The sequence below is a fragment of the Chinchilla lanigera genome, unplaced genomic scaffold (genome assembly GCF_000276665.1).
Source record: "Chinchilla lanigera isolate Chin_1 unplaced genomic scaffold, ChiLan1.0 scaffold00166, whole genome shotgun sequence".
Lineage (NCBI taxonomy): Eukaryota > Metazoa > Chordata > Mammalia > Rodentia > Chinchillidae > Chinchilla > Chinchilla lanigera.
The window spans coordinates 1,876,516-1,903,955 of NW_004955567.1; the positions used below are offsets into that span (position 1 = coordinate 1,876,516).

General features: G+C 54.2%; 1 protein-coding gene across 8 annotated transcripts; it reads right to left on the reverse strand.

The window, feature by feature from the left end:
• Nucleotides 1-4,494: 4,494 nt before the first annotated feature.
• LOC102014622 (leukocyte immunoglobulin-like receptor subfamily B member 5) lies at nucleotides 4,495-24,376 on the reverse strand. Of its 8 annotated transcripts, XM_013509322.1 has the most exons (11): nucleotides 23,744-24,376; nucleotides 16,297-16,417; nucleotides 14,127-14,232; nucleotides 13,394-13,952; nucleotides 11,489-11,524; nucleotides 8,956-9,127; nucleotides 8,296-8,583; nucleotides 6,088-6,201; nucleotides 5,960-6,002; nucleotides 5,834-5,871; nucleotides 4,495-5,618 (listed from the first exon to the last, which is right to left on the reverse strand). In XM_013509322.1, exons 4-11 carry the CDS (start codon nucleotides 13,436-13,438, stop codon nucleotides 5,341-5,343), a joined length of 1,014 nt encoding a protein of 337 aa, XP_013364776.1. In that variant the 5' UTR covers nucleotides 13,439-13,952; nucleotides 14,127-14,232; nucleotides 16,297-16,417; nucleotides 23,744-24,376; the 3' UTR covers nucleotides 4,495-5,340. The 8 variants fall into 8 exon arrangements, with proteins under 8 accessions (XP_013364776.1, XP_013364777.1, XP_013364775.1 ...); XM_013509323.1 differs by lacking the exon at nucleotides 11,489-11,524; XM_013509321.1 differs by lacking the exons at nucleotides 13,394-13,952; nucleotides 14,127-14,232; nucleotides 16,297-16,417; nucleotides 23,744-24,376 and adding exons at nucleotides 9,431-10,902; nucleotides 11,741-12,963.
• Between the last annotated feature and the right edge of the window lie 3,064 nt (nucleotides 24,377-27,440).

Below are 27,440 nucleotides of genomic sequence, written 5' to 3' on the forward strand. Positions count from 1 at the left end.
CACGGAAGGTTTTCCAATTTTTTCCTTTTAGAAGTATTTATTTAAAAAACATTTTGTGATAGGTGCAGATAACAGTGAAGTTAATAGCAATAAAATAAACCTACATAAAATAAGTCATTTAATTTAATTAAAGTTAAACACCAGAAAGGCACATTTCTCTATATTTCAAACCAGTACACTGGCTTAACCCTCATTTTAAAATTGCTGTACTGAGATATACTTCACATACCATACAGTCCACCCATGGTAATCTACTTTTTTGTTTTTGTTATTGTCTCTTTGAGAGAAGGTCTTGCTATGTAGTCCAGTCTGGCCTTGAACTCACTGTGTAGCCCAGGCTGGCCTCAAGCTCGTGGCAATCCTCCTGCCTCAGCCTCCCCAGTGCTGGGATTACAGGCATGTGCCACCACATCTGGTTTAACTTAATTTTATCATAATCACAGCATTGGCAATTTAACCTATTTCAGGGGTTCTGCTACCCACTTTTAGGCACTATTTCATCCACCTCCACACAACCCTGAACAGTGAGTGCTGCCTTGGTCCCGTTTTCAGATGCGCGTTTTTCCGAGGTAGAACTTGGGTGCTGAGGGCACAGTAATGGTCTCCTGTGGCTTAGAGCTTGCCCACCCAACCAAGGCCAAGTTTCTCTCCTTTGGTTGATCTTGTGCCCCTAAGTTCCCATTTCTTTTCTCCATCTCCAAGAGCAACTTGAAAGCGTTACAAGTAAATGAGATGAGACCATTTTTTAATTTGGACTTTCTTACTCTAAGAAATGGACAGAGGACCATTATTTTGTATCTTGAGAATGTACATTGTATTCTTTTCCTCATCCTCTTCCTCCTCCTTTCTCCTGTTTTGTGGTGCTGGGGATGGAGCCCTGGCCTCACCCAGGGTGGGCAAGCGCTCACCACAAGCTTCACCCCCAGCCGTGAATGTTGTCGTCAGAAGTCACACGCTGGCATGGAAACCCTCCTCCGTCCCTGGGTGGTGCTGTGTGGTCTCCCCGTACATCGACAAGATAGTCATCTGCTTTCAACGCCCTCAGGGGAGGGGCAGCCAGATTGTGTCCAGACGTCTCCGCTGTTACCATTGTTGAGCTAAACGTCACCCACACAACCCCCCCTTAGTGACAAATGTGCGGGTGTGTTTAGAACGCAGCCACACGTCCTTCCATGCTGAGGACACGTCCTGAGGACTGTTGTTACGCAACTTCCCCATCGCATGAACAGCCCCAAGTGCACGTCCTCAGCTCGTCACCCACATGCTCTCCGGTGCGGTCAGGAGATGCTAAGTGGGGGGCGCAGCATGTGGCCGGTGAAACGGGGCTCACTGTTTCACAGTCGGTGTCTCCTTCAGTGTAAGCAGAGGCCGTAAACTAAAATAGCCCTAAAGCTACAGCGAACACGCGACACACCAGCCTCGTCACTTATTATCATCAGTGAGCATCATGTGCTGCACACGGGCGTGTGTGCTACACGACCCACAGCTCGGTCTGCTCACACCAGCCTCACCTTGTCTACGAGGTTATGATGGATGCAGTGTCGCTGGGCAGTAGGAGTTTTTCAGCTCTGTTATAATCTGATGGGAACACCACTGTATTTACAGCCTGCTGTTGACCAAAATGTCAACTCAGGAGCCAGGCACTGTGGTGCAAGTCTGTGATTCCAGCCCTCTGGGAGGCTGAGGCAGAAGGATTAAAGTTCAAGCCTGATGTGGGCAATTTAGTCACTTACTAAGACCCTGTCTCAGAATAAATAAAAAGGGCTGGAGATGTAGCTCAGTGCAAAGGCCCTGGGTTCCATCCCCAGTGCTGCAAACGAAATGAGACAAGAGCTCACCTTGCTCTGTGGCACAGGACTGCCTGTACCCAGCAGGGGACTGGTGGGCCCCAACTCAGGATAAAACATCCTTCATCCCATCCCTGCCAAACTGCACTCTGGGGCTATCACCCAAGCTTCTTCTCTCCCACCAGGGCCCCACACTGAACCTGGGATCATCAAACCTCCGACTCTTTGCTATTCCAACAGTGTGTTCATTTTCTAGGTTGCTGTTGCAAAGTGCCACAAACAGGTGACCCAAACAGCAGAAATACGTTGTCTCCCAGCAAGGGTGTCTGGAGGTCTGCAACTAAGATAGCTTCTGCTGCAGCTGTGGAAAAGAATGTGCTCCAGAGCCCCTCCAGCTTCCAGGGTTGATAGTAACCTCTGGTACTCCTTGCGTTACAGGTATCAGCCCTACCCTGGCACACTCCTTGTCTGAATCCAAGTCTCCTTTTCTATAAGAAAACAAACCCTATTGGATTAGGTGTCCATACTACTCCAGTATCATCTCAATTTAACCAGCTGTGCCTTTAAGAATCTTACTTCAAACTAACGCCCCATTCTGAGGTAATAAAGATTAAGACCTCAGTATACATGATGGGGGCCCACTGAGCTGTAACAGGTCACTGCAAAGTAAGATCACTTCAGCATGAGTGGATGTGTGGTGTGTGTGAGATCACCTTAGGGTGTGAAATAAGATCATCTCAGAAAGGAGGCCTGTAGAGTAAAATCACCACATGGTGCTTCAGAATAGATAGGTATGGAGGAAGATCACCTGAGGACAAATAAGCAGAGTAAAACCACCTCCAAAAGGATGAGCTCAGAGTAAGATCACCTCAGAATGCATGAGCTCAGGGTAAGGTCACCTCAAAGCAGGTGAACGTGGAGTACGATCACCTCAGAACACATGGGTGCAAAGCAATATTACTTCAAAGCACATAAATGTGAAGTAAGACCCCTGAGAATGGAGGTGTGCTAGGTAAGATCACCTCAAAACCGACGGGCGCAGAGTAAGAGCATCTCAGGAGGAATGGGCACAGAGTGAAATCACCTCGGCACAGACGGGTGTGAAGAAAGATCACCTCACGACGGATGGGTGTGCAGTTACAGCTCCTCAGAACATCAGAGGGGCGGGTGTGGAGTAAGGTGGTCTCGCAATTTTCACTTCTCTGATCCCTAATGGTGCTGACCTCTCCTGTGCTCCTCTGAGCCAGCACTGCCCCTGCTATAAACTCCTGGGGTCCTTCTGACTTAGAGGAGCTTCATGACTGCGCATGTGATCGCGAAGCTGAATCACCCGGGCTTACCCCATCCGACCCAGCACCTGAGCTGTCCCGCCAAGCATCAGTCACTTCCCCCATCCCGGGATGGGCCACCTTCTTCCCTTCTGCTTTGCTTCCACCACACACCTGCCCAGTTCTCCCCTATTTCACCGTTCCCTATCCAAGCCTCAGCACCATCTCATTGCAGCCACCATGCCTGTCTCCTCTGACCCTTTCTTTTGAGACTTAGTCATGGCCTGTGTTTTGTACCAACACTACTTCCTCTCCTCTTGTTCACACTTCCTTTTTTATTGTCTGCGATTTATTTTTATTGCATAATCAAACTGGGGAAATTGTTAAGACTGGAGGGAAACCATGATCCCCTCCCCCATCAGACACCTTCCATACCACTCCTTTCCCTGAGAAAAAGCCTTCCTGTCAACTTGGCCGGGTTTCTCTCCTACAAGGGGACAGGGCAACAACGGAGAGAGTGCTGCTCTGTGACTTGGCTGCCTCCCAAAAAAATGCTCCCTCCCTCTGCCACTGCCCTGAAGGCTTCAGTTCTCGGCAGAGCCCAGAACACTGCACCTCAGTGCCATTAGGAACTTCCTCCTTGCCCAACTGCAGTCTCACTTCTCTTTTTTATTTTTATAAAGTTTGCTACATATCTGTTTGCAGCACTGGGGACTGAACCTAGGGTCTTCACATTAAGCTACATCCCCGGCCCTTTTTTATTTTCATTGTTTGTAGCAGGGTCTTGCTAAGTTGCTAAATTACCCAGAGGGGCTCGAACTTACAACCCTCCTGCTTCAGTGCCCGGGAGAGCTGGGATTACAGCAGCGCACACCACGCCTGGCTGGCTAGACATATCTGAAGTGTACAGTCTGCTTTTGAGACACACCTAGAAAGAAAGTGGTTCCCTAGTGAAGGAGGTTATACCCCTCATCTGCCGTGGTTACCTACTTTTCTGTGTGTGGCAAATGCTGGTAAAGTTTACTCATTTAGCAAAACTCCTAGCTACAGTAAAATACTTCCAGTAGCACGCTGTACATTAACCCTGGAGGCCCGCTCATCCCACGCAGGCGCTAGCTGGATCCGCCGACCGCCGTCCCCCGTGTCCCCCTGTGCTGCTCCCTGTAAGCAGTTTTATTCTGTTCCTTGTGGGAGCCCACACTGACGTGAGATCGATCGCGCACTGCCTGCCTCTCTGAGTTAGCGTCGCCTCCCGTAGTCTAATTCCGAGACTCGCCCGTGTTGCCGCACGGCAGGATTTCTTGTGTTTCAGCAGCAGGACAATATTATGCTGCATGCGTGTATGCATGCATCACCGTTTTCGCCATTTTTCCATCCAATAAGGAGCTAGTAACCAAAAGAACTCAAACAACTCAACTGCAGAAAAATAAATGATCTTATTTCAAAACGGGCAAAAGACCTGAATTTTATTTAGTTTTTCAAACAAGGCCTAGAACTGGCCACCAGGTACAGGAAAAGGTGCGGGACAGCACTAACCATCGGATGAAAATAAAAGCAAACCACCAGGCAGTGTCGCCCACGCCCATCAGGATGTCGGTACCCACAGAGGGGAAAAACAGGGGTCGGTGCGGGGTGGAGACAAGGGAGCCCTTCCCCGCCGAGGCCGGTATGGAAGACAGGATGAAGGTCCCTGCAGAAATTACAAACGGAGCTACCGTGCGACCGCCCGGCTCTCCTCTCGGAATTCCCCGAACAAGCGGACGCTTCTTCCTCGCGGACGCCCACGCTCCCGTGCTACCGCAGCACCGCCGCAGTCCCGAGCCGCGGGGCGAAGGCCGCGAGCTTCTTGACTTCCGCTTGGCGCCCGGGGGTCCCCTTACCCACACCCCAATGGCGATGCCGGTCAGAAACCCAGAGTCTTTGCACGTGCTCCGGCAGGCGCCCCCGCTTCGCGCTCTGAGGCCTGGATCGCGAGGCTCGCCTCCCGCGGCAAAGGGTAGGTTCCCAGGTCCTGCTAATCTGCACACCACCCCCACAGGTCGGAGGAGAGAGTCGGCATCCGTCAGCTCGCGGTGGATGCGCAGCCAGGGAGTGAACGTGCGGTGAGTCTGGAATCTGCCCCGAGAAGGGCGAGGAGCCCCAGAATTTCCTCACAGCTGACAGCGCTTCTCTCCTGAGGTTTTGAGGGCCTCTAGCCTGAGCGTTGGGCTTGCGGGGCGTGGGCGGCACGCTCTGCGGAGCCGGGCTGAGGCGCACCGTCCACGCCAGCCGCTCCAGCTGCGCTCTCAGGACAAGGTGAGGGTGGCGTACACACAGGGCTGTGTGGATGGAGGCTCAGGGTCCCGGGGCGGAAGCGGGTCCACACCTGCCCTGAGCCTCGTTGGGTGCAGCTGGGCGTAGGTCACCTCCTGTGGGTCCGCCGCCGCCGCAGGGACCTGGCGTCCAGAGACAAGGTGTGCAGCAATGCCTGGGTGTGGCTGCAAAGGGAGGAGGCGGAGGGAAGGGCTCACCTGTGTGTCCCACTGTCTGTCCGCCTCAGGCTCAGCGTCCTGCAAGCCATCACCTGCGTGGAAAGATGAGAGAGCGGCATCCGTCTCAGGCGGCTTCCAATCACCAGCCCTGTGTTCCCTATCAGAGCCGGCCCGCTGAAGCCCCGGAGAGGACGGAGATGTCACAGAGCAAGGGGGCACTGTCCACCTCTCTGCTGGCCCTGGATGCCTCCCAGGCCCACCCTTCGGGTCCCGTTCCACCAGGGGCCTGTGCTTCTCAGGTTGCTACCTGTGTCTTCTCCCTGGATCTGCACGGGTGGGCTGGAGCTGAGGGAAAGAAGACATCAATGTCAACTTAGGTCCAGGAATCGTACAAAATTGGTTTTTAAAACTTTGCGGGGGCAAATTTTCCCACCTGCTGTGCCTCGTGTGGCCTTTGGTCCCATCACAAGCAGCCCCTACAGAGATAATGATCATTCTGGGAGGAGCCCACCCAGCGCTCCCCACACACCTCCAGATGAGCCCGTGCACCCCAGGACTTACTGTGCTTGGCCCGACGCCTGCATAGGCAGAGGAGGAGGAGGAAGAGGAGCAGGACAAGGAGAAGGAAGGCGGCGGCAGCAGCTGAGGCCGAAATCACAATGGGAACAGCCGGACCTGGGGATTCACACAGGGCAAAGAGCTGTGGTGGAACTCCTGGTGGATTAATCCACCTGTTACAGGAAACGTGTATAGAGTGTCAAAGTTATAGTAAGAAAGTTATTGAATGTTTGGGAACCTAGCAAAACTACCCAGCAAAGAAAGGCAATAAATGGACATGTGATAACTCAGTGAGATAAATTCCATGACGAGAAGATTAAATTCCACCAGGGAAGATTCACTAGGGGACATGAGCCCTGAAGGATAAGACAGACCTAGAAGGGACCAACAGACACACAGCTCAGAGGTAGAGGCATGGGGGATGGGACACGAGGAGGACGGTGCTTCCCGAAGGAGACGGCGACCTCAGAGGTGGACAGCCAAGCTCAGGGCCTGAGGATGAGGAGACCAAGCCCAGCACTGACCTGCAGGGGGACTGGTAAGCCAGGCATGGTGAGCTGCTTTCCAAGACTGGATTTGGACTCTTAAGTGAAATAAACCGGACACACATGTGTAAATTTCCCATGGTTTCTCTGGTGTGAGAAACCAAAAGGGTAAATAAAGAGCAAAATGTATAAAAGGTATCGGGAAAAGGAAGAAAATGCGCAAGTCAAAGGGGAACTGAGGACAAGGGAGAGAGAAAAGGAGAGGAAAAGACAACACAAGGGAAAAATAGAAACAAAGCTTTTGTAAATGAGGAGGGAAAAGGAGGCTCAAGGGAGGGTAGGGGATGGGAGAAAGAGAATCTTGCTCTGTCGTGAACAGGTACAAATGCCCTTTGATGTATGTGATCATTGTGGATATCTAACATATGACAATGAAATTAATTTTGAAATAATAACAGTAAAAGACTGGGTTTTCCAAGTGGTGAGCAGATTTCAGAGTCCAGGTGGAAGGGGGACAATCAGGGAGCAGAGGCAGGCAGCTGGGGACAGGGAATCCCGACAGGAGAAGAACAAGAAGGCCCTGGATTGCAGGACGTTTGAAGGACAGAAATGAGGAGACGTGAGGGCTGGGTGCTGAGTGAGAAGACCGCTGATGGACGCTCCGTGGAGAGGACAGGTGGTGGGGGCTGGGATGGAGACCCAGGAGGGACGGGGAGGTTGGGATCTGTCCATCAAGGGCTCTCTGCAGATGCTGAGTGGCTACGGTTGGTGGCAAATCCTCCACAGGATAAAGAGCAAGGAGGCTCATGGGGGCCTTTCTGACTGGGTGAAATGACCAAGGACCAAGGTCAGACGTCTGAAAATGCCTGGACCTCCCAAAGCTCCTCCACAGACATCGGCCTGCACCCTCCCCTCCCTGCTCTACCCCTGCCAAGTCTTCCCTGGGTTCCTGCCTCCTCCTGTCCATACTTGGTCCTTCTCAGTTACCTACAGTTCCCAGAATGCACCTGGAAAGCCATCTCACCCTCTGTGCTCTATCCTTCTGTTCCCAGGACTGGGACAGTTTCTCTCCCTTGGCCCCAAAAAGCTCCAGCTGCCTCGAAAAGCTAAGGCCCACAGAGCTCAGCTCCATCCACCAAGGAGGAGGACACTGTCCCTTCCTGCATGACCCCATAGCATCAGGACCATGAATCCACCTTGGGAACCCCGCCATGAATGTCTTCCTGCATTCTCCATTGTTGTGGTGGCCATAAAGACACCACTGGGGTCATAGCATCAGCTCAGAAGGGTGCAGGTGACACAGAGACCCAGGAAGTCATCTAGAACAACTGGGAGAGACCCTTTCACTTTCCTGTCACCAGCAGCTGGTGATGCCCTTGCCCTCACCCACACACAGAGACAGGGACAGTTTGGGGAGGCGGGAAGTGCTGGGTGACACAGACAGCAGCTGAGAGGTGCATCACCTTTCTCACAGGATGCCAGCATTGGCACCAGGTCACACAGCACTTCTGGGACACTGTAAAGATCTCTCTTCCCCAAAACGACCTACTGCCACCTGCCAAAAATGGTGATAATGATACTGATGTTCAGGGTCTAAAATCAACAGGGGTGGATTAGACGGGCTGAGGGAGCAGCACACAACAGCACTAACAACAGTGACAACACGCAGAGCACAGCTGAGAGGCCCCCCGAGAGGCTTCCCCTAACACGAAGTAACGTGACTCACGTGTGACAGAGAGCTGGAGGGGGTCGCTGGGCAGGGACCATTGCTGGGGGCTGCAGTTATGGGAGCCATAGCAGGTGTAGGTCCCGGCCTGGTCCAGGCTCACGGGGGCGATGAGGAAGGAGCTGTGGTGCTGACGAGAACAGTCCTGGGGGAAGGAAGCTCCTCCTCCCCTGCACAGGACGTAGGTGTCATAGGAGTAGAGTGACTGACACTGGAGAGTCACGGTTCCCCCTGAGGCCACCTGGGCAGCTGGGTGAGCAGTCAGGGATGGCTTGTCCTTGATGACCCCTGGAAGGGAGTAGATCCTGATATTAAAATCGTTATTAGACTAGCCCCACCTTCCTCATGGCCTGAGAGAGAACAGAGAAGCTGAGAAGAAACTCACACTTTGCCTCAGGGCAGGGATCAGGATGATAAAATCCTAAGTCCTCCTTTCTACTTTCCCAGGAGCCAGCACCAGAGAGGAGCAGGAGCCTGTGCCCATGCGGTGCTTCCTGGGGAATCCAGCTGCCGCTCTGAGGAGCAGGGAGCCCGGGCAGCACAGAGGGAGGGGTGCCCGAGAGACAGGCAGAGACAGGGCAGGGTCTACGGTGGGGCCCATCTGCACCGGTGAGGAGGATGCAGAGAACCAGGCAGGCACAGTGTCCCTCGTGTCCTCACCTGTCACCACCAGCTCCAGTGACTCACTCCGCTCTGACCAGACTCCTCGCTTCCAGTAATCACAATAGTAAATCCCTGCATCGGTGTGTGTCACTGTCCGCAGGAAGAATTCCTCCACATCTGGGGCTCCCTGTGCGTCTCCGTCATACCACATTTCTCCAGGTGGTTCATGCTGTAGACGCAATGCAGTCACCCCTGGAGGAGCCCTGCAGAAGATGCTCACAGAACCGCCCCAGGGAATCACGGCTCCTGGCACTGCCCAGATGCAGGGCTGGGACCGTGAGCCTGGAAACAGAACAAGATCCCGAGGGCTGCGAGGGAAGGAGAGCCCTCCGCCCCTCCCCAAGGCGCCCAAGCTGCTCCGGCGCTGGCTGTGGGACAGAACAGGGATCTCAGCTGTCACCTGGGTGTGAACCCGGCTCACTCCCTGGGCTGACACGTGACCCCAGGCAGTGGAGGAACTGCTGTCCCTCACCCTGAAGGGAGTCCTAGTGAGGTCTGCGTGTATCTTCAGCCTGTGACACCACCCGCCTGCGACAGCAGCCCTTGCCCTGGCTTCCCGGAGCCCAGTGCTCATCTCCCTGGAGAGCAGAGTCTGCTCCCCGGCTGATTCCCGCCTTCTCCACACACGTGTGCTGGGAGTGTAGCTGGGTCCTTCTTCAGTATGTTTCTCATACGTACAGGGTCTGGGGAAAGTTCACACTTCAGCAGTTCACTGTGCTAATAAATGTCTGGAAGTGAAAGGCCTGCACCGTGAGCACCTCTCGGAATTTTGTAAGGCCAGAGGAACTTGTATTAATCTCATGATGGCTCAATAAATTTAGTAGTAAATTATTTACACGTTTCTCTTCCCTCAGTGTGTACACATTTTTGGCAGACTGTGTGTATAGTTTCATCTCCAGCACACAACTATCTATCATTTCTCACCTCGCTATCCACTGAGATATCCGGGATTCTACCCACCACCTCTCAGGGGTCTCCCCCTACATCTAGTATCCCTGTACCCATCCCTGTGTGAGTGTATATTCATCTCTGTCTGTCTGTCTGTCTGTCTCTCTCTCTCTCACACACACACACACACACCTGATCTCCAGAGCAGTTCAGTCTCCTCCTACCCTCTCCTGAGTAACTACACACGAACTTCGGCTCCTGCACACTCACGAAGACCTCACCCACTGCCCCGGCCTGGTCCACGTACTGCTTATTGTCCTTCCTTAGCCCTGCGCTGCTGCCTCTTACCCCTCGCCCCAGCCTGGGAAGGAATCCTGTGGATCCCCTGTCCCATTACTCTGCTGCCCCGATGGGCCTGGGCCCAGTGGATGTTATGTCTCCTTGAACCGTTGTGTGGTGCCTTCCTCTATCTTCTTCCACATCAGCCCCAGGCCCTGCCCTGCCCCATCCTCACCCTGGAGCCTGGGATCCTATTTAAATATGTCCATCACCTCTGTCCTCTGTTATCAGCCTACGGTGGCTCTGCTGTCACTCACAGAGACCCCTGAGCACTGATGCTGGCCACACGGCTCTGCAGGTGCTGACTGTGCTCCGGACCTCATCCTCACACAGCCCCATTGCTACACACACTCTGGCCAAGGCCAAGGCCAGGCCAGCACCCCAGGACTCTCCCCAACAGCACAGTGTCCCACGATGGCTCCACCCTGCCCCCTGGACGTCTCTCACCACAGCACCAGGAAACCCCTCCCACAACCTGCAACCTTCCTCCTGCCAATGATGCCTGCAAGTGTCCCCGTGGCAACTCCCCGCCCTTCCTCCCTCGCACTTCTCCTCAGCATCCAGCTCCTCCGTACACAGCACTGTGTACATGACCAACGTGTTCCTTCTCATTTCTTTCAGAGGGCAAGGGAGTCTGGGTGTCCCCGGCACACATAGAAATGCTGGGGTCACAGGCAGGACCGATACATCTGCACTGAGTGGGAATGACCTTTCCTCCTGGGGAAGCAAAGAGAGAGAATGAGTATCACAGTGCTGACTCTGTGGAAACACAGCGACATGAGCACTGCCCAGCAGCACTAGCCTCTGTGTGCCCACCCTTACAGCAGCGAGGGCCTCACGACTTCTGCTCTCTGCTCTCTGTGCCCACTGAGAAACACCCTGATGTTCTGCTATTGCGAGCACACACTGGGTGGCGAAGGCAAAGGTACCTTGCAGAGAGGGTCACAGAGCAGACACACATGGGGCGCTGCGTAGTACTTCAATCTGTGTCCTAAATGAGGGAGCCTTGACCTGAGATGACTTCTCGGGGATAAGAGAGTTGAAAGCATCCCCAAGACAGCCTCATTGGAACCGTGGCCACTCTGTCCTCAGGGAACAGCGTCCTGTGCGAGGTCCCCAGGCCTGTGCACGTCCCAGTGCATCTCACGTGTTTGCCACAGGCCCTGATGGTGACTCCTCAGGGAAGAGTGTGGATGGCAGCACAGGGAGGGCTCCTCCTGCCTCAGCCCAACACCCTCAGGCTCCGCCCACCCTCCGCCCAGCCTCACTCCCAGCTCCCAGCCCTGAAGGCAGGGAAACTCACCACTGCCGGCCCAGATCCTCTGCTCCAGAGCAGACACTGAAACAGAGAGCTGGTGAGAGGCGCCTGCCTGGGACCCGGTGACCCCGCCCCTGGGCTCAGGACACAGACCTGGGGTCGGGGAGCCAAAGGCCTCAAATAACCCCGGCCAGGAGCTCACGGAGGAAGAGCGCTGTGAGGAGCCTGGGTGATGGACTCGGCCATCTCTGAGCTCTTCCCCTCCCGCCCCCCACCTCCCTTCCCTACAGCGCTCACCAAGTCCCAGCAGCAGAGCGAGGCCAGGGGGCATGGCGCTGCCTCAGCCCAGGTCTCCACAGTGCTCAGCGGGCGTCTCACACCTTTGCACTGGGGACATCAGGGGATGGGCAGGCTGGGCCCCTGGCGGCCAACACCAGCTGCTAAACAAGAAGGGGCACTGCTCTAGAACAAGGCCAGGCCCTGCCCTTCTATCTCCCCCACATCTCTGAGTTCCTGTCTGGGTTTCCTGCTTGACCTTCCAGGCGAGCTGTTGTGGGACCCGTGGGTAGCCACATCCGCTGCAATCTGCACATCTACTCTGTGAGATCTGAAGGAAGCAACACAATAAGGTGAGATACAGCACAAAGGCTGCATCCCATCTTCGGAAGCCACAGTCCAGCCTAGGGTGGAGGATCCTTAGGCAGAAACCAAGCCAAGGGTGATGGAAAAGGTAATGTGGTCCCAGTTCAGGTGCCTGGGGACCAGTGGTCAGAAGCAGGTGAACCTTCTGTCCAGGGAATTTGCATAACCACTAGGAAGCTCCAGTGTACAGAGGACGACACTGTATCACACACTTGGAGTTGTTGGTAGCTGAGCTCTTCTGTGTCCTTATAAATATAAATTCCACTGAGGTTAGTGCAGGTGTGGGAGGAATCTTCAGGGGTCAATTTTTATGTCCAAGAGGGCGAGGTGCTGTGGTGTGTATCTAGCCAGGAACAAGGATACCACCCCAGCACTGTGTCTGCCAATAGCACCTATACAATGTGGTCAAAGGGAGCAACATGCCCTGAGTGACGGCACCCCGAGGGTTCTCTCCTGTCCCAACATGGCTGCGCATCTCAAGGCCTTTGCAATGGGAACCTAGTCCACTTGGCACAGGCGTGAACTTTCCCTAACCTGGGAGATACTGAAAGTCTTGAATACTTGTCCTCTTACAGAGGCCTTTTGTGAACTTTACCTTCTTTACTTCTCTATAAATATTTCAGATAGCGAAGACTTCCTGCATAATAAAGGAGACAACAGATGGCTTCTCTCTTGTCACACAAATGTGTGTGTGATTAAACATACTTTTTTCTTACTCGTTTTTATTAGTACATATTTGAAATACGCATTGACCACGTCCGTCGTGGGGAACGCATAACCCTACTCAGTGTATCTTCTGTTTCCCACTCCCCTCCGCTCCCTTCAACCTTCTTCCCCTCCTTATTCGCAGAAGCTTCCTTTGTGGGATTTCCCCCCATTCTCTTGTTCCCTTTTCCTCCCCTTCCCTTCCTTTGCCCCCTCCCTGCTCCCCTCCCATCTGAACAAGTTCTCCCTACGTCCCAGCACCTGTCCTCAGCACACTCCTCCTTTAACTTGGTTCCTCACACAAGACAAACAATGCAGCATGGAACCTGAGTGCCCCATTAGTTTCACTACAGGTTATAACCATAAACTTCAGTCCCTTTAGAGCATGTGATGCGACTTCTAAATCGAACCAGTGATGTATTTCCTAACATAACGGGTCCCCTGCTCTCTCCAGGATAATTCATTAAACTGGGTGGAGCTGTTTTCTTCCCGGGGAAGGATTTTATTGGTAAAAGCAAGGGTTCAAATCTAGAAAAGGACAACCACTCTCCGAAACCCACATCCCCCTCGGGAACGAGGTCTGTGATGTGAACTCACACTCACACTGTGCAGGAAGCCAGGTGGGAGACTGTTTGCAGGGATGACCATTCAAATAGGTTCACGCCCCTGCATTGGCCCGCAAAGTGATTGTGCCTATCCTAGGCTTCGCACCAAATTCTATGGAAAAGGGGTAAAATAACCAAAACAACACCCTCAGGTGAGATTTAACATGCCGTGCTGGATGATGGAATCCCAAAAAAAGACACGAATTATCATTGCTCAAAGCGTGAGCTTACAAGAACTTTCTGGACAGCTTCTGGAGGGCCCCAAACCAAGCCTTAGTGCTGAGATTTTGGTGATGTGTGAGGTGATTACCCAGGAACCAAAACTGCATCTCTGTTGTTCCTCAGGTCTCTGGAAACAAGCACCTGACAGGCTGGCGCTGTCCGTTCCATTGGTGCTGAAAGAGGCGTTTCAGGAGTGCACCTGATCCCTGGAACAAATCCCACAGGCACCCCAGCCTGCTGATGCAAATGCAGTTGTGCTCTTGTGTGATGCTGAGGATGTGGAGTTCCTCTTGACACGATGACTGCATGAGAGACGGTGTGTTCGCCACTTCAATCTGACAGGAGAGAAGACAATTTCAACGCTGAGGATCCTAAGTTCACTCAGCTCCTCCTCCATCGCTCCCTCTGCAGTACGGATTTTGTGATCACTCTCCACACACATCCATCTGGGTCCCCTGGGGTGTCTTCTGCCCATCACCCACAGTCACACTCCCTAAGCCCTCACTCACCAGAATTTCTGTGATTGTTCTCCCTACCCTTGGAACTCAAAATTCACTTCCAGGTGCCCGCAAAGCACAGAGAGAGGCGACCTCCACCAGATCACAAGGGCGAACCCTAAGGTGAAGCAGTTCATCCAGGGTGTGAGGCGCTGAGGTTCAAAGCCAGGACTCAGGGTTTGCCCAGGGCAGTTGCCAACCCTTGAGAACAAAGGGGCACACGACTGGTAGCATCAGGTTTCAGGCCACAGCACTGGGAACCTGATGCCTTCTCCTTCTGTGAGAGGCTGAGGGACCACTGAGATGAGCTCCCAGGCTGAACCCCGATGGTGATGCAGCACAGATCAGACCCACACGTTCCCAGAGCCGTGATTCACAGTGCTGAGTCACCATGGAGAGGCCAGGGTATCAGGAATGAGTGGGTTATCACAGGGGAGGCAGCAAGGGCAACTGGAGAAGGGCTGCAGGGTGGTCAAGACCAGCGGGTCCCCAGCAGCCCTGGAGTCTGGGCCTCTGGGACAAGCTCTGTGTCCTCACCAAGGCCGCAAGACCAACGGGGCAAGAAGATAGCGTTGTGCACTTCAGGGATCCAGGGAAAGGAGCGCTGTGCAAGGAGCACCCGGCCTCACACTGCCCCCTAGGTTGGGCTGCAGCCGTGCCTGAAGACCGGTTCTCCCACAGCTCAGCCCCGTGGGACACATCCCTCCAGTCCCCACTTCTCCCTCACAGGAAGCACCTCCTCAGGTGCTCAGCCCAGAGGACCTGTCCCACCGGGGCCTGGAGATTTCTGGCTGCAGATGTACTCACACCAACAATCTACTGACACCACACAGGGTACACACACACACACACACACACACACACACACACCAAGAGTCTTATCTATGTGACCTGAAGCCCCAGAACCTCCAGCTGCTGCTCCAGGTACCAAACATCAGGACATCCACCGGGGACTCCAATCTGGCTGAGGGCCACCCTGACCCTGAGACACAGAAGCCCAACGCCACCCACAAGCCCAGGACCCTGAGCTCAACCCAGGTCCCTGGGCATCAACACACACCACAGCCAGGAACAGAGCTGTGACCACCACATGCTGCTGCTTCTTCAGGAGAAGGACAAAGTCCCTGGAGCGGCACAAGTGACCCAGGTGCAGGCAACACCGTGAATGTTGGAGTTGCCTCTGTTCAGGGCTCCAGCTGGGCCAGGAGGCCACGGATGAACCCACAGGGCCCAGGGCTGGTGCCAGGCCACAGCCAGAGTGTGCACTACAGAACCTGCAGGTTCTCACACTTCCGGGACTCAGGGACACCAGCGTCACATAAGACTTTGGACTAAATTCCTCCACCTATGCCTCATCCTTCCCCATGAGAGCATGGAATGCTTGATAAAGAACAAAAGGAAAAAACAAAGCCATTGGGCCCCAGTCCCCAAGCTCCCGTGCTGAGTGCTGTGTCCCCAGTCCCCACACCCGGCATCGGCATAGCCAGCTCCGCTGCTTCATGAAGGCCAGCTTGACTCACTGCGCCCAAAGGCTGTGTTCTCCAGTGGGGAGGCCCCGCTCGGGGGTGGAGGCACTTCCAGGCCAGGTTGCTATGACATCCAGGGGGAGGCAGCCTGGGGCTTTCAGCCTCCCAGATACCAGTGGGGAAAGAACCACCAGGCTCACAGGGAGCTGAGGTCTGCCAAATAAGGGAAAGGGGCACTGATGCATTTATTTTTGAGGTTGACCTAGGAAAAAGGTCAGAAATCTCAGCTTACAGAAAGAAGCAAGCAGGGCATCGATTTGGGCTTCCAACTCTGAGCGAATAACTGAAACAAAAAGCGGGGCTGTGCTTAGTGGGGGTGTTGGGGAGAAATGTCATAAAGGAGGCAGTCAGAGGTGAGGTATGAGGAGGAAGAGGGGGACAGAAGACCACCCACAGTAGGGAGAAATGAGATGCAGACATCAGAGGGTGCTGTCAGAAAGGGGCGAGCAGACAAGAGAGGGAGAAGCTCTGGCACTCGGGGACCCTCTCCCCAAAGGACAGTGTGTTTAATACTGAAATTGGAGCAGAATCCGTGAGGTGCCATTCTATCCCCCCACAATGGGCAAAAACAGATGGTTCTCAGTGCCTGCAGACTCCTTATAACAGTGTTTGATGAGGACCATGAAGGGTTAGGGATGCTCTCAGCCTGGACTCACGGGTCACACTTCACAGACCACTTCTGCCCTTCCAGGCATCCAGCAACACAGCTCCAAGGACAAACAGGACGAGGACAGCCAGGCTCAGGCGGGCAAGATTCCTCTGCTCAGTAATCTGGGGCTGAAAAAAGAAATTCAACAGGGAACAAAGAACTCAGATCTTGCCCCCCCCCAAAATACAAAGATCACATACAGACCACCCATCATCCAAGCCAGACAAGAACTGAAGGGTCTCACTCAGTCCCTCCCCATGAACCCAGCTGCCCTTTCCAAAACAGCACAGGAGAAAGATCAGAGAAAAGCAAGAAAGTCGCGGGGATCACAGGCTCTGCACCCCACGGGCCCGGCCCACGCCCTTCCTGTCTGCCACTGCGGAACCTCTGGTCTAAGAGCCCTCACCCCGTCAGGCCCCTCTTTGCTTGCAGTGTTTCCTTCTGTCCCAGCTGCCACCTGCACACACGGAAAGATCATTCCCTACTCAGAGAAAGTCAATCTTCCTGCAATCCCAGCCCTCTGAGAAGCTGAGACAGGAGAATTCCAATTTCAACCCCAGTCTGGGCAATCTAACAATACAGTGAGACCAGGTCCCAAAATTAATAATAATAACAATGATGACAATAAAGATAACAGTAGGAGAGCTAGGGATGCAGCTCGGGTGCAAAGGCCCTGGGTTCAATCCCCAGTACCAGAAAATAAAAAGTCAGTTTTGCAACACTAAGCATAGCCGCCATGCCGTATGTTCTTTGGACTAAACTGTGGTTTCAGCTGGGGAACTCTGCTCCGTGTGCAAAGGGCACACCTGGAGGCTTTTTATGGTCACAAAAATCAGGCCACACCTGATTTGCCACCTTAGCTCTCGGGAAGTGGCCATTTCTGCGGCATTTAGGGCTCACGACTCCGTGTAACCATCGCCGTCCGCTTCTAGAATTCTCCTCAGTGCCGGGCACTGAACCAGGGCCTCCCCACCGAGCGCATCCCCAGCCCCTTTTTCATCTGGAGACAGGGCCTCGCTACGGTGCCCGGGCTGGGCTTGAACTTGAGATCTCCTGCGTCAGCCTCCCGGTGGGCTGCGGAAGCCTCAGAGCTTCTCCAATCCTCCGGAAAGGGAGTTCCACGGCCCCTGGGCCGCCCGCGCCCGCTGCCCGGCCCGGACACCTCTCTTCCGTGTCCGTGTCTGCGCGTTTGACCTTTGCGGGTTGGGGTCCGGGCAGGAAGGCGCTGCTCAGGGTCCTGCCGAGCAGCCACGCCCACCGGGGCCGCCCCCGGCTCCTCCCTCCGCGCTGGCAGCCAGCGCCGGCCAGGCCCGGTTATTTTTAGCTGCCTTCCTGCTAACTGTTAAAACCGCAGCCTCCGCGCCACCGGGCCCTCCCACATCCTGCGCCTCGGCCCGGACCGTCGGCTCCAGTCCCTGGATGCCGCTGACCAACCAGGCGGAAGCGCAACCAACCCAGGTCCCCGCAGGTGCCCGCGGCAGCCTCTTGCAGCAACGACCAAAAAAAAAAAAAAAAAAAAAAAAAATCTGTGAGCACTGTCCGAGGTACCGAACCCCAAATCCCCGCTGAGAGCACGGACCTTGAGCTTCCCACATCCGCGCCCCGTCCCCCGAGATTCCGCCTCTGTGCAAAGAGAGCTCCAGACGGTCTGCACCCTGCACGGCCCGATGGCGCGGCGCGGCCCCGGCCAGCTGTCAGCGCCCGCCCGGCGCGCCCTGCGTCCCCTCAGCCCGCTTCCTCAGTATGCGGGGGAACAGGTTTATCTTAGAGGGAAACCTCAACGTCGGTTATATTTAAAGGGCTGAGGATGCGGCTCCTGGTCGCGCTTGCCTGGCATGCCTGAGACCCCAGGTTCAAACCCCAGCCCCTCAAGGAAATGTGCAATACACTGTCTAGTGCAGACGCTCTCAGCCGCTGCCTCCGTCCTCTGCATTTTTGTTGTGTGTTGTTGTGGTTTTTTTTGTTTTTTTTTTTTTCTTTTGTCTTTTGTCTTTTTGAGACAGGGTCTCGCTATGCAGTTCAGGCTGGCCTTGAGCTCACTTTCCAGCCCAGGCTGGCCTGGAACTCGCAACGATCCTCCTGCCTCAGCCTCCCCAGTGCTGGGATGACAGGCGTGCGCCACCACGCCCAGCCGTCCTCTGCATTTTTGCAGTATCGGATTTGGGGGTCACATCAAGAAGCTTTGCACCCAAGCAAACTCCAGAATTTCGCCTCGGTCCTGCATCCAGTGACTTGCTTATCTCCCTGACCCTCTTTCCCCACCGTGTGTTGCACTGACGTGAACTCTCCTTGGCCTTCACACACACCCACCACCCAGAAACCTGGGCCCCTGTCCACTGCGGCCCCAAATATGGGAGTGAGCATAACCCCAGCTGCCGGAGCTGAAGGAGACAGCTCGGGCTCCCCTGCAAGTCTTTTTAAAAAACACATAAAAACTATTGAAGGCACTATATATACACGCATGTAAATAAAAAATAAGTCCCATTTGCAGCCATTGTTGAAAATCAGTGTCTACATCCGGGTATATGCAGCGAATGCTGCACAATTAGAGATCTGGGTTTTGAGCCACTTAACAACCCTGCGTGTGTGGTGCTGGTTTTCTTCACGAGGCAGCTGTGCCCACTCTCCACGTTATTTAACCCTGTGAGACGCTCTGCGCTTGGCTGTGAAATGCTCTCCAGCTTTATCTTGTTATGTCAGATATTTAAAAAAATCAGAAAATGGCCCTAGACGTTGCTTTAGCCCCCCTTTGTAATGATCAGGATATGATACACAGCATCGTTGTACAGCTTGTTTCTTTGTTGCTGCGAGCCATGGATATCTGCCTAAGTTAATGCAAATGGACACATTTTATATGGGGAGGGGGAGAAAAAATGAAAAACAATCTGCTCACACTTATTCTAACCATCCCCCCCACAATGAGCTATAGGCACAGTGTGGTTTTTCTCCAATATTGACTCACTTTATTCTCTTCCCTCCAGACAAAGCAGGCACCTGCACTCTGGTTTGCAGTTCAGGCTGGCCTTGAGCTCACTTTGTAGCCCAGGCTGGTCTTGAACTCATGAAGATCTTCCTGCCTCAGCCTCCCAAGTGCTGGGATTAAGGCTGTTTCTTGTAAGAGGGAAATTTTAACATCTCCATGTCAATGTGTAATTACTTAAACTATCAGGTCATCTCCCTCTTAAGTAGAAAAATTGAGTTTATGGACCAATCTTCTGTTGGTGTCTGAGAAATGTTTAAGAAATGTGGTTTTAAGTGTTCTCTAAAAATTACCAGAAATAGGTTCTTAAACCTACAAAGTGAGCTCAAGGCTGGCCTGAACTGCATAGCAAGACCCTGTCTCAAAAAGGCAAAAAAATAAAAAATAAAAAATAAAAAAAATAAAAATAAAAAAAAACAATCAACACCACCACCAAAAACCCTAGCCTTGCCCCATGGTCTCAGTTCATCCTGTCAGGACTGGAGATAGGATGGTGTGAGCCCAGCCCTCAGTCACAACTCCCTCCCGAGGAGCTCACAGGGGCAGCAGAAGGCCACACCTGGGCATCCTCAGGCCGCCACTGCCACCTTGCAGAGCCTCCAGGATCGCTGTTCCCGCCCAGGTCCAGGGTCTGCAGCCTCCCGTTGCTTGGGGGGCAGACGCCAGCTCTTCTCAGGACGAGGCGGACACGGCGCAGTCTCAGGGCCTGAGAGAGGCAGCACCACTCACCGCAGCGGGCCCTTCCCCTGCTGGGGTCCAGCGTGGAGATCAAAGTGGGCTGTGAGCCACCATGGTAACTGGGACAGGAAGAGGAGGAGCTGAACAGGGGCTGGAGGAGCCTGGGCTCCGGGTCCTTCCCTGCGGCAGTGGGCAGAAACCAAAGCTGACTAAAGCCCACGCAGGAAGAGCGTGGCTCACAGGGCGCTGCGGGGCATTTACTGCACAAGCCTGTAGATGATTTGCCGCGACTCAGAGCCAATGGGTATGTGGAATAAAGGTGCCACGGCTTGACCTGCACTTGAAAGGCCCCTTGGGGTGACCCGTGCTGTAACCCCAGCACTCCGGAGGCTGAGGCAGGAAGAGCGTGAGTTCTCCGTTGTTTAGGCTGTCATTGTAGAACTTATTACCGAGAGCCCAACTGATCAGAGTAGAAGTTCATCCTTACCTCCATCTACCCAACCCCTCAGGGCTCCTTGGAGACTAAGAGCTTGCCCGAGGGAGGCGGGAGGTTCTCCCAGGGTGGATGTGGGTCAAGTTACCTTAGTGTAGCTTCACCAAGGTCACCAAGCTCTGAGAGAGACACTGAGTACAGCGGAGACAGAACAAACACCCTCCACTTCAGGGTCCCTATACAGCGCTAAGGGAGGAGCCACAGGACCCCAACTCTTCCCCCCGGAGTTCAGTTGCAAAGCAGGCTGCACCAACAAGAAGCAACACAGAGCTGACACCCCCCCACACCCCATCCCCACCCCCAGCCCTGGCCACAGCACCTCCAGGGGCAAGCCCCGGGTGCGCAGCAGGACACTGGATCCCAGAGCTGCTAGCATGTTCCTGCAACTCACCCGCCTCTCTGGAAACAGCTCCCACCCACCCCCAGCTTGGCCCCTCTGGAGCACTTTGGGAGCCCCAGTCACCCACACTCAGCCCCCTAAAGGAGACCAGGAGGGATCTTGCCACAACCCAAGATACTCTGAAATGTAAAACTCTACAGTTTCCTTCCAGCTGTGGCGGTACATGCTGATGAACTCAGCACTCCAGGAAGCTGAGGTAGGAAGATCCAAGCTCCCAAAATAAAAAGGGGGCTGGGCAGCTGGATGTGTGGAAAGGCCCTTGGTCCCATCTCCAGTACCACAAACACAGAAAGATTTCCAGATGCTTTTAAAATGAGCACATACATTGCTGGGGATTTAGCTCAGCGGCAAAGCACCTGCCTGATGAGCACAAGGTCATGAATTCGATTCCTGGTACCAGAAGAAAAACAAACGAACCAAAAAATCAAAACATGGGGCTGGGGATTTAGCTCAGCGGCACAGCGCCTGCCTGGCAAGTGCAAGGTGGTGAGTATGATTCCCGGTACCAAAAAAAAAAAAAAAAATTTAAAAAATAAAAAATAAAATGAGCACACACCACACAGAGATGGACACAAACACCAACCCTAGGTGTTTTAAGTTAGAATTTGGAGTCCATAAGGCGCCACAGAGACCCCAGTCCAGTCGCTATGGGATTCGTCCCTGGGCCCCCTTTGCTAAGCTGCCTCTTCCTGGAGTAGCTCGGAGAGCTTGCAGCCGTGCCACAGGACATCAGCTGAGGGACACCTGTTGCTTCCGGGACATGTGTCCCGGAGCAGTTTTCCCTTCCAGTCTCACCCCTCATCCGAGGGGGCTTCACCCACGCAAACGGGGTCACCAGTCTGTTCCTGTGGGTAGATACCCTAGCTTGTGTGTTAATACGGGGGGCCCAGCAGACTCATCCCCTTCCTCGTCCACACGGGAGGACAGCGACGGCCAGAGAACACACAGTCCTCACAGCCTGGGACAGCACCACGATGGGCTTTCACAGCCCACCGCAGCTGTCCACATGCGGGGGTGGGGGTACGGCATGCCAGCTGTCAGTCCACAAAAGGTCAGAGCGAGGAGGACCAGCTGCCCACACGGGAAAATCAAGAGGAGCCACAGATGTTAACACCCTCCTGTTTCCTGTTCCCGCCCCTTCTCCCCGGAGTTCTACCAAGCCCGCACCAGTAATTATGAGGAACTGTGAGCCAAGCATATGGGTGCACGCCTGTAATCCCAGGACTCCGGGAGGCTGAGCCAGGAAGACTGCAAACTGGAGCCCAACCCTAGCTAGTGACTTAGCAAGGCCCTGTCTCAAAAAAGAAAGAAAAGAAAAGAAAAAAAGCTGAACTGGACATCCATGCACACTAGGGCTCCAGCACGTGCACACGTGTGCACACACGCGCGCGCGCACACACACACACACACACACAGGCAGCCAGCAGCACTTACAGCACTGTCTGCTGCTTACCCTCGGGGTGAGCCAAGGCTGGCACAGGACCTTCACCCCCTTCCCTGATGTCGTCCTTGGCAGGCACGGGTGAGTCAGGCTCTCGTGCTTCTCGCAGCTGGCCTCAGTGAGGCGACAGTTCTCCAGCTTGCAAAGTCACCCCGGGGGTGAGACATGAGGCAGCTCCACCCGAACCTTCTCACCAGCTCCGGCGGGCTCCGCCCGAGCCCCTCTGAGCACCCCGCAAGGCCCTGTCCTGCCTGGGCCACAGGGGCCCCGTTGGTTCCGCTGGCCTGCACCCCTGCCCGGGGACCGCCACTCTCCCTCCCCGGGCCTAACCGCCGCGTGCCCGAGCGAGGACTCCCCCACCCCCCCGCCCCTGACAGCCGCCGCGGGGGGCAGCTGGGGAGCCGCAGGCCCCGCACAGGCCCCAGCTCCTCGCCGCAGATCTTGCTGTGGGACAGGCCCAGGCGGGTCCGGCACGAGCTGGACTGGAGGCTGAAGAAGAGGGCGTCGCGGAGCGGCAGGGAGGCAGGGGAGCCCAGCCTGTGGGGGGAGAGTCAACCCCCAGGACAGCAGGCACCTGAGCCCTCAGCTGTCTGGAACACCCCAACACCCGGTGCCTGGACAGACAGCCAGCGGCCCGCGGCCGCCCTCCCAGAGAGCCGCATTCTCTAGCAGCACTTGCGGCGGCGCCTCCCAGCCCTGATCGGAGGTACAGCCACCTGGGACTGCACAGGAGCCCGGCGGCCGCTGCCCCTGGGCTGCGCGGTGGACTCGCCTGGCCCGCGGCCCGGCCCCGTCCCGCACCGCCGCAGCAGCACAGCAGCACCCACCAGTCAGCCGGTGCTGACGGGCAAGATTCAGCCGCCAAGCTGACCGGAAAATAGGAAAATTAAAGAGGAGCAGCGAGGTCAGCGGTGCACGAGTGGAGCGCTGCGTGGACGAGGGGAACGGGCGCTCCGGGGGGCATGGGGCCAAAGGCCGCGCGATCCACCGCCGCCAAGCCCCGCCCCTCACCTCAGAGTCGGCACCCCTGAGTCTAAGCCCCAGCCGGGCCCCCTGCACACAGCAGTGGGCTGAGTCAGGTTACAAAGCGCTGGAGCAACGCGGTGCACCTGTGCCCCGCGCACCTCCTTCGCTCCCTTCAGGCCAGGTGTCTTCCAGGGCCCCCGGGCCCGCACCTCCAAGCCCGGCTCCCCGCCTTCTCACGCGCATCTATCACCCAGAGACCGGAGAGGCCCCAGCTCCCTGTGAGCTGCCATCCCCGCAGGGAGAAGCACAATCACTCCCAGGATGATGTCCCGCATGCGGCCGGGGCGGGCGGGCAGACCCTCTGCCCCCTCCACCGCAGTGCCCGCTCTTGGCAGGCGGATCCGTGTACCCTGCGGCTTCCCCGCGGCTCTGTGCCAAGCTACGGCCACCCAGGCTCTGCGCCCTAACTTCTTAGCAAGGTCTAACCTAGCCCTACCTGTGTGACAAGCTGGCCGCTCTCTCTCCTTGCGGTGCTGGCAACTGAACCCAGGCCTCAGCACTGAGCTGCATCCCCGGGCCTGCTTGATTTCTCATTCTGAGACGGGTCGCACTGAGTCGCGGAGTGGCCAGAGGACCTGAACTTGCAGGGCCGTTGTTCTACTTACAGCACTTTCTGCAGCTGGCAGGAGGAGCAGGCCGGGCTCCGGCACAGTAGCAGCACAGAGGGCTCGCTCAGGGAGCCCTGGCTGAGGTCCAGAAGGTGCGGGCTCTCGCTGCAGCGCAGCACGGTGCAGAGATCTCTCCGGGCAGAGAGCGCGTCTCTGCGGGGCCGGGAGCTACGGGGCTCAGAGAAGAAAGAGCAGCAGATAGCTGGTCTCTAACTTCTCGCCCTCACCGCCAACATTATGCACCCTGCCGACAGCTGACCTTGCTGACATCTGTCATGGCAATTTATCCCGTGTAAATAAGTGTCCTTAGAGGACTGGATGAGTCTTCTATAGAATGCTGGTCCGGAACTAGCACAAGCGTAGGTTGAAGAGGGTATCATCTGCCTGGAATCCCAGCACTCTGAGGCTCCTGCACCCGGAGCACCTCCAGCTCCTCAGGGTCCAGCAGGGCCTTCTGCACCCACGGCGCACGCGCAGCCAGGAGGCTTGGCGCACAGCGGAGTGCGCAGGCGTCGGCTGGGGAGCAGCTGGCCGCAGAGGAAGCTCAGGAACAGCCGCGTGGTCACCACCCAGGCAGCCTGGGGCGCCCGGCCAGCCCAGGCTGGACAGGGAGGGGCTGGGGTGCAGCTCCCAGTGGGCAAGAAGCCCAGACTCCACCCCCAGCACTGCCGCAAATTCACGTATTATTAACTGTGTGATTGATAAAGGAACCAGCGGACGGTGACACTGGAGGACGTCCTGCACTGCCGTCTCACACGTGGCTAGTGGCGCTCACCTAAGGAACCTGCATCGCTAGCCAGTGGGTACGTTTTCCTGGGGTGAAACTTGCACACATTTGCATCTGCTCCAGGGTCTTCACTCCCCCATCCTCAACCCAAGAAGTTACCGCTGGTCAGATCTGCTGAAGATGCAGGTTTACCACTTTCACCAAGTCCCCAAACATGGGTGTTAAAAATAAAAAACCTCTAGGACGCTTAGACAGGAGGACCGAAAGGTTTTGTTTTGTTTCTTGTTTTTGTCTTTTTGAGACAGGGTCTCGCTATGCAGTTCAGGGGCCTTGAGCTTACTTTGTAGCACAGGCTGTTCTTGAACTCCCAGCGATCCTCCTGCCTCAGCCTTCCCAGTGCTGGGATTACAGGTGTGCACCACCAAGCCCAGGAGGGTTGCAAGTTTAAGCCCAGCCTGAGCGACATGGGAGACTGTCTCGAAAGGGCTGGGGATGGAGCTCACTCAATGCAAAGGCCCAGGGTTCAATCTCCAGCACAGCAAAGAGAAAAAGTGGTCTAGGGAGGAGGTGAGGCTCAGGGCTGAGGGCTGGATGAGCCACAGTGAGGCCCTGGGTCCCACCCCTGCCCTGTGGGGGGAAGAGGGCACTAAAATGCCAAGGAGGAAGTAACACCCAGAGTGCAGCTGTACATGATGCCAACCAAGGCAGAGAAATGAGCACCCTCTCAGAGGGAGGCTCCAGAGATGAGCACACCACCCACACAAGAGACGAGTGGCCTGGTGCGGTGGTCCACGCCACTGAACCCAATCATTAGGGAGACTGAGGCAGGATGATCACAAGTTCAAGGCCATCTGGGAAGATTATCAAGACCCTATCTCAAAATAATGTAAAAAGAAAAAGAAAAAATCTAGAAATAGTCTGGCATGGTGGCACACACCTGTAATCCCAGCACTTGGGAGGCTGAGGCAGGAGGATCCTTGCAAAGTTCGAGGTCAGCCTGGGCTACATAGTGACTTCAAGACCAGCCTGGGGCTGGGGATTTAGCTCAGCGGCAAAAAGCGCCTGCCTGGCAAGCGCAAGGTCGTGAGTTCGGTTCCTGGTACCGGAGAAAAACAAAAACAAAAACAAAAACAAAAAAAAAAAAAAAAAGACCAGCCTGAACTGCATAGCTAGACCCTGTCTCAAAAAGACAAAAAAATTTTTTAAAATTAATAAAGAAATGGTGAGGTGGGTGTGGTGGCTCCCGCCTGCCGTCCCAGCACTTGGGAGGCTGAGACAAGAGGATTGTTTGGAGCTCAAGGTCAGCCTGTGCTACATAGTGAGCTCAAAGCCAGCCTGAACAACACAGGGAGACCCTGTCTCAAAAATAAGTAAATAAATAAATAAAAGTAACAAGAAGTGGTGAACATTGGCAGAGCTTTGCTTACCCTACAGAGATAGCCCTGTGGTAGAAAGGGAAGGCCCCCAGGCTCACAGGTGGGCAGCTCCCTGGGCCACTGGGGGTGGTCTCGGGCCACGCCTCTAACCCCAGCCCTGAGGAGGCTGAGGCAGGAGTATTGCAAATTCACACCCAGCCTGAAAAACTTAGCAATTTACCAAGTTCTTGTTCCAAAGAATTTTTTAAAATGAAGGCTACAGATGTAATGTAGTACAAAGGCCCTGGGTGGTCTTCAGTACAACACACACACAAAAACAAACAAAAACAGAGTCAGTAGTGAGATTTGCATCACTCCACAAATCTACTAAACATGACTGTTCCCTTGAAGTGGATGAATTTTACTGTATATAAATCACATTCACTGGGCTACACAGTGAGTTCAAGACCAGTCAAACTACATAGTGAGACCCTGTCTCAAAAAAAAAACCACACTCAATAAAATTCAGAGGAAAAGAAAAAGAGTGCATCCAAAACAATAGAAAACTTTCTTTACGTTTGTTGTTTCTGCTATTTTCCTCCTTGTGTTCACCCCCACACACTTTTATTCCATTATTTACCCCATAAGAGTGGGTGAGAGTGTGAGTGAATATGTGTTTCTCCAATGACCAGTGATATTTAGCTTTTTTCCATGTATTTATTTGCTGTTTGCACTTCTTCATCTGAGAAGTGTCTATTCATTTCAGATGCCCGTTTTTTGATTGGGTCATTAGGTTTGGAGAGGAGTCTGATTTTTTTTGAGTTCTTTATGTGTTTTAGATGTTAGTTCTTTGTCAGAAGAATACCTGGCAAAAAAATTTTTTCCCATTCTGTGGGTAGTCTCTTTGCTCTGTGGTGTTTCTTTTGCTATGCAAAAGCTTTTTAATATGATGAGATCCCAGTTGTTGATGTTGTTGATCCTTTCATTAGTTCCTGTGCCAGCAAGATTTTGTTCATAAAATCTTTGATGACACCTATGTATTCAAAAGTTTTACCTATTTTATCTTCCAGCAGATTAACTGCTTCTGTTTTAATATTTACATCTTTGATCAGTTTCAATTTTAGTTTAGTGCATGGTGAGAGATATAGGTCAAGATGTAACCTTCAGTATGTGGAAAGCCAGTGTGCCCAGCATCATTTATTGAAGAGGCTATCTTTCTTCCAATGAAACTGTTGGGCCCCTTTGCCAGATGTAAGGTAACTCAGCTTGTTTGGACTTGTTTCTGCATCTTCTATTTTGTCCACTGATCCTCAGATCTGGTTTTTTGTTTGTTTGTTTTGTTTTTGCCAGTACAATACTGTTTATTACAGTAGCTTTGTAATGTGACTTCAAATCAGGGATTGTGATGCCCCCACCTTGCCTTTGTTGCCCAGAATTGCTTTT